Below are 14495 nucleotides of genomic sequence, written 5' to 3' on the forward strand. Positions count from 1 at the left end.
GTAGCTCTCTAATCATTCGCAAAAGATTTTGTTACCAACTTTTCTTGAATACTTGATTCACAGACTTTAGTTAAGTTTCCATTGAAAATTTTCAATAATCCTTTTCTCTTTAATCTCTCCATTTGTTTATAATCTATATGCCCCAATCTCATATGCCATAATGTATGCATCATCATCATCATCATCATTATAACATGGGACATAAGAAATGGAATTCTTTATTGCAACTGTAAAGAAACTGTCTACAAGAAGACCATTCATGACCAATTCATCCTCAAATTTTACCTCCACCTATTGCCAAAGAAAATGGAGGATTTTTCAGCCTTAGCCAATCTAGCAATCGAAACCAAAATATTGGTTGTAAGTGTTTTAATTTTCTAGTTTGTTTGGGTTTCTACCTTGGCTTTTGTTCTTTGAAGTGGTCTAGGGCTTCATACATTTCCCATAATAGGTATACATGGCCAAAATGGGAGTAGTCGTCAATGAAAGTGATAAAGTACCTCTTGTGGCCTTTAGTGGTCACTTTCATAGGTCCACAAATATCATTATGGACAACTTCTAAAATGTCAATAGCTCTCTAATCTTTCGCAATGGATTTCTTAACCAACTTTTCTTGAATACATGATTCACAGACTTTGGTTAAGTTTCCATTGAAAATTTTCAATAATCCTTTTCTCTTTAATCTCTCCATTCTTTTAATCTATATGCCCCAATCTCATATGCCATAATGTATGCATCCTCATCATCATCATTATAACATGGGACATAAGAAATGGAATTCTTTATTGCAACTGTAAAGAAGCTGTTAACAAGAAGACCATTCATGACCAATTCATCCTCAAATTTTACCTCCACCTTATTGCTATAGAAAATGGAGGAATGTTCAGCCTTAGCCAATCTAGCGACCGAAACCAAAATATTTATCTTATTAGGAGCATAGAAAGTTTGCTTTAGGACCATGCTCTTGCCCTTTTCGAACTGAAGGCGTAATCTCCAATACCCAAAACCTTAGTTTTCTGGTTCCCATCTTATAAAGATATGCTTCTTGATGTCGAGATGATCAATTTGAGGATATTTGGGCATCAAAGCAACTTCTTCTAGCAAAAGTTTTGAGTTGGGCTCTAATTTGATTGTTTAGAGCGTCGGCTCTATATAAATTTTTTCCTAAAAGTAAACCCTAAACAAGATTAGGAATTCCAAAACCCATGAACGATACACATGAATAGTAGTCATGAGTAGTTACTCGTTAATAGTATAAAAATAGATTAAATAAAAATTTAAAATAGGAATAATTTTGTCCTGACTGCATCATTTTTTGGATTTTATGGTGCATAGATCGTAGAGCCATCAACTTGTAATGTTTTGACCTTTTCCCTGATTTTTAGGATAAAATTTAGTTAATATTTGGTTGTCATGATACTGGGAAAGGACAATATCTTTAGTATTTTTCAAGCAAATCATGGAGGCTTTAATGTCATGCTAATGAGGCTGTAATGTCATCCTTTAGTTATGACCTACGAGTTGAGGCTTAAGATTGTTTTTTACTTCCTGGCTGCATGCTGATATTAAGTCAAAATCTATATTATCCAGGACACATTCGGAATCCACAAATAGAATCCTTTCTGCAGTTATTGGGACTTCCATATCTTCTTGATAGCAATCAAGAATCTGATGCTTTTCTCCGTAGTTCCTCATCCTTGGAGTTTAGAGGTAACTGTTTTGTACTTTTTTAATTCCAGGTTTTTAAGGGTGTTTTCCATGTTTCAAAATACTTTATTTCTTCGCATATTCATTTGCTGTATTGTTTTGTTTGCATTCTATTGGGATTGTCGTTTAATTAACATATTTATGTCTTTTATCTGCTACTAGTGTTCAACTTCATTATGTTTTGTTGTATGAGCTGTAAATGCATCATTTGCATTTTTCAGTTCTATATCTCTTCTTCTCGGCTACTTGGAATTTGTAATGTTAGCCTGATCAATTATGCATGTCTTCCTGATCCATAAATGAGTAAAAGAAAATAGTTTTTGAAGGTTGCAACTTAAATGGATTGGCTGAAACAAAGGTTGTAATTCTAAAACTATGTGAAGGATCTTATAATGGTATAGCTTTGTGCAAATTGCTTGAATTTGAATACAAGTTGATGCTAATGCATCTATAATAGTTTTCTTCTTTTTTGTTTTTAATCAATAACCATTTTCATTTATAGTGTCAAAATTACTCTCTCTCTCTCTCGATCTCTAAATTGCTCTTTAAGAGAGCTTGATATATTTTTTTCTCTCTACCCTGTCCTAATGTTCAATTTAAAGCAAAATAAAATTAGTTTTTAATAAAACAAAATTAAATTCAATTTAAAGGAGAATAAGGGTTTGGATGACTAAACAATGTTGCGGTCGCGTAGGAGTTTTGGGTGCCTGGCCGCCTAGAGACAGGGTGCCCTCACCAAAATTGAAACCCCCCGCCCCCTTTCCCAAAAAAAACAAGGGAGTCCTTAGGGCATGGTTTTAAGCCTTAGGGAGTTTTCAGGGCAATTTTACAGCCCCAAACTCCTCGTGAAATAGACGAAAATGTAATAGTACAATCACAAAATAGATTTACGAATACAAGTCTCAAAAAGATTGTAACTTGTAAGACACAAAAATGCTTGAAGTCCCAAATGTCATTGTACGAAACTAGAAGTCTAGACTAGAAACGCAAAAACACATGATTCATCATCCAGGTGAGAAAAAATTCATTTAATCACAAAAAAATCAATCTTTTTACTATAAACATGTAAATATATTGTAAAAGAAAAAAAAAAAGGTAAAAGAAAAAAGACATGATTCACAACATAATATATTTAGCAAAATCAAATCAAATCCCTCTTTCTAATATAATAATAATTTTAAAATAGCAAAATCAAATCAATGTCGATGCAAACCTCATCTATTGGGTCACCAAAAGTCCTCAAAATCAACTATTAGAAGCTCCAAATCCACCCATAAACTATTGCCTTTGTTTTGAAAAGAAATTTAAAAAATAAAAAAGTCATTGATCTCTCGATAAATCTCAAAAGAGTGGTTTTTGGGGATTTTTTCTTACCCTAAAAGCCACGGTTTTGGTTTTGGGGGTTTAGAATACCTCCCAAAACCCTTTCCCCCCTTGTTTTGGGGGAAAAAATGACTTTGTTTAATCCTCAACGAGACCCATTTTTCACGTTTTCTCAACTTCTCACGAGGCCGTGCCTAGGCGGGCGCCTAGACTGTAGCACCTAGGCTGCGCCTTGCCCGTGCAGGAGGGCGCCTAGACGCAAGATGCATAATGAACCCACCTAGCAAGCGCCTAGTCGTTTTTAAAAAATTTCCGCCTAGGTGGTCGGGCTGGCAAATTTTTGAACATGGTGACTAAGGGATAAAGGTGTAATTTCAGGCCTTCATTCATGATAGCTGATCAAGGTAGTGGATAGTTTGATTTGAAGTCTCTCTTCACTCCTTTTATCACCATATTTATTGGCTATAATCATTTATTGAAATTGTAACGAGGTCTTGTAAGACGTATATCCAAAACATTAGTCATTGCAATTTCTTCATTTGTTTGAGTGTAGTGTTGTCATGTTATTGTACAGGGATGGGTATTCATCTACTTCGTACGTCCCAAACATAAGTTTCTCAAATTCTAACAATATTTACGTAGGCAATTGTAGAAGGGAGATTACAATGCATTTTTCTTGAGGGACAAATCAGGCATGAGAGATCACAGACCAACTTGAGGGGGAGTGATATGAAGATTTAGATAGGGATTAACATTGTGGAATTACAATTTAATAAGTGATTTTTTAGAAGCTGCAAATGATTTTTCTATATTTTGTGTTTTTGGGCAATGGATAAGCCGAAAAGGTAAAATTGTAATTTCTTTTTAGGCCGTTATGGATAAATGTGTTATGTTTAGAAAGCATAAACACAGTGAATGAGTACTGAACCCAACTTAAATTAAACATGTGTGACCTTCCAAAAAATGTGTTCGTATATCTTCGTTCTCTCTCTTCTATTTTCTTCTTTTGCTTGGGTTTAGTGCTATTGGATTACAACGTATGTACATATCATGCCAGTATGTCATGGTTTGATGCAAGGAAAATTGAGAGAACAATAAAATTAGCAAGAAACAAGCCAACACAGGCAATTTTGGAGAAACCCTAAGGCTTTCTTCGACCTATGGCTCAAGCGCTAGACTTCTTTTACAAGACAAAATTTTTGTTTTCTTAATGCGGAATGCATGAATGCTTCTCCTTCACATTTATGCCCTTATTTATAATAGAAAATTGTTGTTTTGGACCATATTTGTCCATACAATTGAAACTTGACCAAAAGGTTCTAACTTAAGTCTAAATATTGAATGAAAGTTTTACCCTTGTGAATTGTACCCATGAACAATACTTATGAATAGTACTCATGAAATAAATAAAAAAACTATAAAAACCCTAGAATTCCTAAGAATTAAAAACCTTAGAAATAAACCCTAAAACTATAACTATAATATACATCTTTTAATGTTGAATAAAGATAAAGCATAAGAACAATTTTTCCCTCCATCATTCTCCCCTGGTTGGAGAAAACTCGTCTTCGAGTTTTGAAGTGTGCCAAAATGATAATTCATGGTTTTTCTTTATTGGCTCAAATATAATTCATGGTAAAGATAATTCCTCGAGAAACTAATGTAGAGAAATTTGAGGGAAATAATAAAACCAGCAAAGATCAAGCCAAACACAAGCAATTTTGGAGTAACCTTAAGGTTTTCTCCCACCCAGGGCTCAAGTCTTAGGCTTTTTTTTAAAGAAAAAGTCTTTATTTTATGAATGAGGAACACGTGAATCACGTTCCAGCCCATTCACGCCCTTATTTATAATAGAAAATTGTTGTTTTGGATAATATTTGTCCATATAATTAATTTTTGATCAAAAGGTCCTAATTGAAGTATAATTTGAAACTAAATGCCCTAATTTAAATTTAAATTTTGTAATGACAAATTTACCCTTATGAATTGTACCCATGAATAGTATTCATGAATTGTACTTCTGGATAGTTCCCATGAAATAAACAAAAAAATATAAAAACCTTAGAATCCCTAAAAACTAAAAACCCTAGAAATAAGCCCTAAAAGCAAACTATAATATACATCCTTTAAAGTTAAATAAAAATGGAGAATAAGAACAAATTTTTCCTTCATCATTCTCCCCTAGTTGGAGAAAACTTGTCCTTGAGTTTTGAAGTGTGCCAAGATGAATTCAGCAACAAAATCACCCTCTTCAATCTTCTTTTTCTTTGTTGGCTAATATTATTTGCGGTAAAGATAATTCCTCGAGAAATGGATCCTGATATGTATATCGAGTACATAGGGCCACAATTTGCAAATTCTGAATCGACCCTGCTTCCATTGCACTACTCTGATTCCAGTACCCTGAATTTCTTGAATGCTCTATCTCTTCAATATTAATGACATCTTCAAAGGTCATGATTTGGATCAGTCCTCCTGTTGCCTTCTCTGAATATTCTTCACCCTCTTACAAGATATCTTCATCATCATCTTGATCTTTATCATAGATCGGATCTCCAAAGAAATCTTGTTGTTCGTTTACGTATATATCGAAGATTGGTGGTGAATCCCAATTTACAATTTGTTGAATTTTCGTGCACTGTGTCGAAATAAAAAATTTCATCCTCTAAATCGAAAACCCTAGAGTGATGTTTCCTATATCTAGGTCTTTTGTCACTATCGTTATCACTCAACTCCTCACTTGGAGCGCAAAAGTGAAAGGGCTTATACTCGAGATCCCCTGTGACTGAAAGATCGTCTTGTCCATTACAGAGGTTCGCGAATTGCTGCTCCAGTTGTTGTACTTGCATTTCAAGTTCTTCAATTATGTCATCTATGAGATCTCGGAGTGGATATATGAAAATCCCCCTTCTATAGTTCCTTTTCGCTGTCATGGGTTCGTCAAAAGCACATACCCTAGGCAATTAATCAACAAAAACTGCTAAAATCAGCAAGATCCAGGTTGTTTTGACAAACTTTGGCCAAAATCAGCAAACCCTATACCCCACTATAACTTCCCTTCTTTGTTGTTGACCTATGGCACCGGTGCTACAGTAACTCCGTACTTACTACAGTAACTTCCATGTAGATCGCGGGTCTGATACCACTTGATGCAGGGAAAATTGAAGGAACAATAAAATTAGCAAGAAACAAACCAAGCACAAGCAATTTTGGAGAAACCCTAAGGCTTTCTCCTACCTATGGCTCAAGCGTCAGGCTTCTTTTACAGGACAAAGTCTTTGTTTTCTTAAAGAGGAATACATGAATGCCTCTCCAGCCCATCCACACCCTTATTTATAATAGAAAATTATTGTTTTGGACAATATTTGTCCATGCAATTAACTTTTGATCAAAAGGTTCTAACTTAAGTCTAAATTTGGTAATGTTAGTTTTACACCTATGAATGGTACACATGAACAATACTCATGAATAGTATTTATGAATAGTACTCATGGAATAAATAAAAAAAATATAAAAGCCTTGGAATTCCTAAAAAATAAAACCCTAGAAATAAACCCTAAAACTATAATTATAATATACATCCTTTAAAGTTGAATAAAAATAAAGAATAAGAACAATTTTACCCTCCATCATGGTTGCTAACTAGATGGAATTGCCATGATGAGGCACAACCAACTTCTTGTTACGAGACCATGCATTTCATGTGGCCTTCTCATATCAATCCAACTCACATGTCATTCATTGCTGTAGCAATGCTTGCTTTCCTTTTGGATAATTTGTGTTTTCTTTAAGCTGGTGACACTTGGTTTGTATCCATTTTGTGTCTTAGTGTCTTGGTTGTACTTGATGATCTTTAGGGATCACCAAGCTGATTTATAAATTTTTATTGTATGCCAATATGGCATGAAAAATGATGCGTTTTCCTTTCAATAAAAGTTGTTTTTTGGATTTTTTAAATAGATGCCTTTTACTGGATCTTTTGGCCCATGTTGATTTGACGATCCGTTCCTGATTTGGAGCCATTCTTGCACTGGATCCCGGTAATTATGATATCAACATCCTTATCTCAGCTGCACTTATCTTATGAATATTTTGTTTCTTGAGCGCCCAACATTCCGTCCCATAAAACAATGCTGGGCTTACAATTGTCCTATAAAACTTCTCTTTTAGTTTCATTGGTATGCGGCGATCACATAAAGCTTTAGTTGCACTTTCCATTTCGCGTGGCCAGCTCTAATTCTTTGCATGACATGTTCCTCAATTTCTCAATTCTCTTGGATTATCGACCCAAGTTATAAAAATAATCTCGTTTAGGTATTTCTTTTCTATCAATCCTAATTAGTTCCTCGTTTTTACTCTTATTATTACTAAACTTGCATTCCATATATTCTGTTTTAGTTCAGCTAAGTTTAAAACTTTTAGATTCTAAAGCGTCCCTCCAAAGTTCTAACTTTGCGTTGACACCGCCTCTAGTCTCATCAATCAAAACTTTTAGATACCGATTTAACTTGTACATAACCAAAATAAAGAGAAAATATGTTAATGTACTTTCAAAGTAACATGTGTCTCGCAAATATTTGGCTAAAATTTTAATTTGTTAATAGAATTTCTCAAATATTTGAAAAATAACTATATTGTATTTTCTTCAAAAGATAGGAAACCAATTATGTTTCTTTATTAAATTTTGAAATACCTCATTTAATTACAAAATTTTATATTTTAAATTTAGTTTACCTCTAATATTTTATTTATGATTTATCAATGTTTTAAAAATTATGTCCACGCTTTTCTACTCTTCCAGTATTTTAAGCTCGCCTTTCTAATCAAAATTTCAAAATAGTAGATCATGTTTAAACTCGTGTTATATTTTTAAAGTTTTAATATTTATTGCTTTTTAAATTTTATAGACGACTCATTTTCCTCTTTTTTTAAGAAATGTTGAAGTAGAAAGGTATTTTATTTTATTTTTTATTTTTGGCAAAACTTATATGGTTTGAAAATGGTTTATGGCCGATTTTCAAATTTCTGAAATTTTTTGAAATGCTTTATTACTTTTATGTAGAATATTCTGCAAATAGGCAAGGTTTATTTCCAATTTTCAAATTTCTCAATTTGTTTTAGATGCTTCATAACTTTTATGTAGAATTTTCTGTATATTGGCAATAAGGAACCATTTTTATTTCCTTTTTCCAATTAGTCAAAGAAGCTTAGACTCTCTATTACTTTTATGCTATTAAAATTTGTACTAACTAATTTGCAGAATTTTTAAATAATAAAATATTCTATCTGAATTATGTAAGGTTTAGAATTAGAAATATTGTCTTTAGACTAGAGAAAAAAAGCAAAAAACAAAAAAACCTGTTTTTTGGATATTTAAAGAAATACCTTGTTCCATTTTCTTTTTATAATTGCAAATTCGTTATTTAAAACTAAACATTTGTGTGTTTTTGCTTCTTAAAATTGTTGTTATTAGTATTTTTTTACATTTTTTACATATCTAAGATTCATTGTCTTCTAAATTTTTAATTTATAAAATATTGTTAGAGAGACAAATATTTATGCTAAACTTTAACTTTTATTGAAACTTCTGCTAAACTTTCTGGGCAGTCAAGGGTAGATATGTTATGTTAGAATGTATAAAACACATTGATTGAAGCATGGAACGTAGCTTAAATTAAGCGTATGTTATCTTCTGAAAATGTGTTTTTGATTCTTTGTTCTCCTGTTTTTACTTCTTTTGATCTGGGGTTTAGTGCTTATTGCACGGTATAAACGTGTGCTAAACTTTCTAGGCAGTCGAGGGTAAATGTGTTATTTTTAGGATGTAGAAAACACATTGAGTGAAGCATGGAATGTAACTTAAATTAAGCAAATGTTATCTTCCAAAAATGTGTTTTTGATTCTTTATTTTCTCTTCTTTTTGCTACTTTTGATCTGGGGTTTAGTGCTTATGGATTGCATGGTATGCATATATCATGTGAGTGTGTCATCATTGCTTACCTGATGGAGTTGCCACGGAGGAGCACAACCAATTTCTTCCTACCAGATCATGTGTTGCAATGTTTCATGTCGTTTTCTCTTATCAATCCAGCCCACAAGTCAATTCATTTGTGCAGCAATGCTTGCTTTCCTTTGGATAATCTATGTTTTCTTTAAGCTGGAGGCACTTGGTGTGTATTCCAATTTGTGTCTCAATGTCTCAGTTCTAGTTGTATCTGAAGGGACCCCAGAGCCGATGAGAAACGTATTTCATAGGCCAATCTGGCATTAAAAATGGCGTGTTTACGGTCATCAGTAGATAATGAATGAGGAACAATTGTTAGAGCTTTATTGTCTTTTCAGAGTTAATCTGTATGTCTACAACTTAGTCAGAAATGGATAAAGGGTGCATTGGTCATGTTTTCTTTGCTAAGGTTTTCCTCGAGAATTTATTAAATGTCTCACTTTCTTGATTTCAGTATTCAATTTTGCAAATGATAATTGGTACGGAGATCATAGGAATTTCGTCTTACCCCAGAGATGAAGTGCCAAGTATTCTGTTTTCTATGTTACGTGATCAACTCAATAATTATAATAATTTTAGTCACATCATTATTATCTATTTTCATTCTGTTGCTGTTTTTGCTTAGTATTTGTCAACTTGTGTTTTCTTATTCCATAGCTTATTGGTAACATAGGTGATGTTCCCCCTTTTGATTTATGGTTTCTTCTTATCAGGTCAAAATGATCAAGCTTTTGATAATGATGGTGATGACGATGATGTCGATGACATTGAAGCCCTTGCAGGAGGTGAATTTTGAGGACCTTGATTCTTGGCAGTTCTCTTTGTGAATGGCGAGCAAAGCCACAAAGCAGTTCAATGGATACCCCAAGAGTGCCAGACTGGTACCAGTACTGGTCTATCACCTCCCGTTCCTTAAGAAATGACCTACAATCAGCGTGGTGACATGCCTCCATGATTCATGTAGAGGATGCAAAAATACAATTACAAAACACTATTCTTATCAGAACTCGTGATACCAATTGTCCATTTGGTAGTAGCTGATTTAGAATTTGTATCCTAACATTTGCTATCACAACCTGTCCTTTACCTCCCCAAAAGCAAAAGGCAAAGAACAGCCAAAATGGCATTGAAACTTTGAGATGATGCCTTTATTACAATTTCACAACACTTGCAGCACAGCATGTTGGCAGTTTTATACCTGTGGGGCCTTGCATTATGTTGTTACGTTCTCACAATGTGGCGACAAGAAAAAGCTCCCTTTAGTTGTCTAAAATATGCTGAAAATTTGGGCTTGACTTCTTGACATGAATTTTTCATTTTTGATATTAGTTTTCAAGTTGGGAAAGTTGCTGTGCGTAAGAAATATTGGATTGATTGGGAGGTGAGTTCACAGCTGTAAAATGTGTGGTGTGGGTTTTTTTTGGATAAGTCAGTGGGGAGAGGGCCCTTACCCTTGGTAGCGCTATCAATTAAGCCCGAGCTCTTTCCCCAGATGTGTGGTATTTCTTCTTTGCATATGTGCCTAGATGCATTCATGTTCAAATTTCATGTTCAGATCCCTTGCTTGCTTGCTTGATGTCGACTTTTATGCTTTTGATTTTTTTTTTTTTCTTGATCAACAATTACACAGATTTCGTTTGATCTGTTCATTGAAAACTCATGCCTGAAAAAAAAAAAGAAAAAAAAAAAAAGATGAAAACAAAATGTATTAGTCTAGAAACCTATCCAAAGAGGACACAGGGAAAGGAGAATAAAGAAATGAAATTATTGCACGGTTGTCTGGTACAGATTGGCTGCTAATGCATTGCTTCGAATTCTCCTCAAGGGTACGATGGGTATGAAGGGGTGGTACATGAACCAGGCTACAGTACTCAGCTGCTTTTGAATTTTTGGGTGACATTCTAGCTTGTTGAACCGTCCCAAGTTGTCCCCTGGGTGTTAATTGGTTTGGATGGCTGAAGCATCTCAAAATCTGCATGGCCTCCTGATATTCTTAAAAGAGAAAAAATTAGCTTTACTCATTTGTAAATTGTGGAAAAGGTTAAAATAGGGCTTAGGCCATGTAAGAAAAAGCAAAGCCTCACTCCCAAAAAATTGTAGTTATATTCTAACACACTATCTAGACCGTCTATTTTCAAGTGTTCATAGATCTACGAGATTTGCATTGTTTTTTTAGATGCAAATTTGATAATTAATGGTGGAAATAGATTTTAGAGCTATTTTTATGCCCAAAATGTTTTTCAGATGAAGTTTCAAGGTGCGGTTTTATGTTTATTTTTCCCCATGGGTTTTGTCCCACATCCATGTAATTTTAGTGGTATTTAGCAATAGTTAATGAATTCGCATGTGTTTTCGAATAGGTCAAATATGCATGGCTGGCCTCAGTTGATTTCTCTCGGGTTTTTTTGTCGAACCTGGCTGCATTTCAATTTTTCAACAGCTAGGTACCCTTTCTTGAACCTTTACGAACCATATACTCCTGGGTCAAATTATTTTCAAACCATTTTTGTGTGATTTGCATTGGTCAGGGTTTGAGCCTACGTCAAGTCTCAAGTCCAGGTCTAGATCCAATCCTAGTCCAGATCTAGTTCTACTCTAGGTCAAGTCCGAGCTCAGGTCCCAATCTAGGTCTAGGCCCGAGTCTAGCTCTAGGTCCCAGTTTTGGTCTTAAGTCCCGGCCCAAGCCCTAGTCCAAGCTAAGTCCATAAGTCCAAGTATAGAAGTTATGGCCGAGGATCAAGCCAGTGTGAGATCCGAACCTATGGCGTTAGTCCAGGGCACCAGGTCAACATCCTGAGAGGCACCACCAAGATCCTTCCCAAACCCATAGTGTCCATGTGGCCATAGTGTCCATGTGGGTGAGTCCAATCTTAACCTGCATGCAGTCATGCTCAGTAGTCTAGGTGTCGATGCTAGTTGTCCTCAGAAACATTGTTTAGGACCACATACCACCAGGTCCATAACTCGTACCATCTTGCTTAGTCAGGGCATTAGTCCAGGTGCATAACTCGTAGCATCTCAGGGTATTATTCTAGGGGCAATCCTGCAAGACACGAGGATTAGCTTTAGGTCCAGTTGGCATGGCCAAGGTAAAGCATATGTTCAAGCCCCTCAAAACCTTAGGTCAGCTAACCCCTGCCAGGTTCAAGCCCACCCTTAGGGGAGCTAACCCCTGTTAGGTTAACCTCGATTGTCAGTCACCTAACCCTAACGACCACTGGTTAGAGTTCAAGTGAGTCGGAGACCGCATAGGTCGAGGGCAATCCACCTACTCACCCTAGCACTAGTAGGAGCTAGTGTCTCGACCTAACTCAGTTTCAAGGGGCAACAACCCAGATTCTCCGAGACATCAGTTTATTAGAAAAATTTGATTAACTCTCTCTTAGATTGCAGCACATGGGCCAAGATTGGGAGATGAAGGAGTACTAAATGATTCTTTATCTTAAATATATCAGCAAGACACGACATGCTAGCGTCACCCAACGGTCACAGGAGGTTAAATTGTAAGACTCACACATTTTAATAAGACTTTTCCAAATACCTCTTCAAAAAAAAAAAAAGAACTTCTTTTAAAAGTTCTTTAACAAGAGAAAAAAAATTCAAATTTTTTTGTCTTGTGATTTAATAAACTTTTGTGTTTTTGTTAAAATTATAACCTAATACTGTATTCTATTTAAAAAAATTTCTCCCCATTTCCAAAATCTCTCTTAAAAAATGTTTTTAAAAATTAAGAAGTTGAAGGATTCGCCCAAGAATATCTCATCGAGGAGCAATCTACTGCCGGGAGATGAGGACGTATTGCTAATGATGGAAAAGTCTGAATCCAAGACCCAAGAGATTGCTTGAATCAGAGACATATCAAAGCAAACTATCTCCAGTGAAACCTTAAACCTCAAGTCAAAACATATAGTTGTAGTTATGGGAAGACCTAAAAAGGGAAAGGGAACTTTGGAAAAGTAGCGAAATTCAAATTTCAAGAATTCATAAATTCAAAATTTGAGAAATTGATAGCCTAAGATTAAATGGCATGGCCAGAAAATGCAGTTCAAGGTTCGATAGAGACCAATGCGAAAATATATCACAAGAAAATCTCATATCAAAAACCCTAGAATAAAAATGCCATAGATGACTGAATGGGATGACATGGCATCTCGCGTAAATGCTCTAAAAATGAGTTGGTGAGGCCCTTGGTCATTTGATCTTAGGGAAAAAAAAGGTTAATAAATATTACGGTTGCCTACTTTGCCTTTCACCTATTCTTCAAATAATAGGGTGCACCAAAGAGGAGCAACGGTAGACACCCAATTTAGCATTGATTAATTTTCTTAGGTTCTGAAACCTTAGGGACCACGATAGTAAACCCTAATCCACCATAGCCTATAACCCATAACCAGTTCAGATAAATCTAGACCGATAGATAACGTTATAGATACCTAGGAACACTTGAATTAGACATAAAAAAAAAAGTCAAAATTAAATCAAACTGCCACTCGAAGGTTTAGACGATAGTTTAACTAAATCTTGTAAAAAGTCGAGGCATACTTGGTTTGGACCAGTGGTTTAAAAAACGGATCGGTGACCCGGATTGGGCACTTTAAAAACCCATCCAGATTCGGACCTGAATCGGCGATTCGGACCTGAAATCAGCTGAATCGGTCGGATTAAAACTTAAAAACATTTCGAAAAAATTATTAAAATTCATTATAAATGTTGTTTTTTAGGAATCTAATAAGAAATGAGGGTACTCCATTAAGAATTTTCATTTCTTTGCATGAATATGCAAATATTGATATGTTCTTTCCCTGCATGAACTATTGTTTACCATTTAATTTACATCACACAAAATGATAAATATAGAATTATCATGGATTAAGTATATCATCATACATGGACTATAATAAAGCATACAATTCGTAACATACGACCTAAAAATAAAATGACAGACGACGTCGTTCTTCATCTTGGTCACACTAGTGCCTTTGATTGAATTCGCGTGACAATTCATTGACTCATTCTAAAAACGAATCATCCAAATTAGTGAGCATCTGACTATACCCAAATCCTTGAGTGTTAGTGTTTTGTTGTGATCCTAATCCAAAGTCTCTGAAGCTTGTCCATCCTTCATGCTCACCTACACTGTTGTGCTCGTCCCTACCCTCTTGCTGTTGGGACTCGATATGTGAATAATTTGGCTGGGATTGGGTGGTCTCAGAATCATCATTTCTCTCATTTTCCCTTAGACCCCCTTTCCCACTCTCCCTCATTAAGTGTAATATCACCAATATCTCCGACGAATTGTGGATATGTTGGCAGGCTGCTTCATCTTTCATGCTGTTCATCAATTTATTCAAGATCTTCCTCACCGATAGCCTCAAGGACCACTCTCTTGTGCAACACTGGTTCCTCTTCCTCTACTATCCATTGTTCTGTTGTGTTTGTGACAAATATTGTGTCCAAGTCT

The 14495-nt window shown here is 35.1% G+C and overlaps 1 protein-coding gene across 16 annotated transcripts in view; it reads left to right on the plus strand.

The window, feature by feature from the left end:
• DBR1 (debranching enzyme 1) overlaps positions 1-10379 on the plus strand; it is a 50990-nt gene extending 40611 nt beyond the window's left edge. For 8 of the 16 annotated variants that reach the window (XR_016046968.1, XR_016046970.1, XM_020672491.2 and 5 more), the window contains 2 exons: positions 1591-1710; positions 9748-10379. Coding sequence is in view for 12 of the 16 variants with exons in the window: in XM_020672491.2 (XP_020528150.1) it covers positions 1591-1710; positions 9748-9830 (203 nt within the window). In the remaining 4 variants the exon portion in view is untranslated. Of the gene's footprint in view, positions 1-1590; positions 1711-6990; positions 7071-9747 lie in introns of all 16 variants that reach the window. The other 8 variants (XM_088855020.1, XM_088855027.1, XM_088855021.1 and 5 more) reach the window with 3 other exon arrangements.
• The last annotated feature ends 4116 nt before the right edge of the window (positions 10380-14495 follow it).

This window comes from Amborella trichopoda, chromosome 13 (genome assembly GCF_054954075.1).
Source record: "Amborella trichopoda isolate Santa Cruz 75 chromosome 13, AtrichopodaSantaCruz75HAP2 v2.0, whole genome shotgun sequence".
Classification (NCBI taxonomy): Eukaryota; Viridiplantae; Streptophyta; class Magnoliopsida; order Amborellales; family Amborellaceae; genus Amborella; species Amborella trichopoda.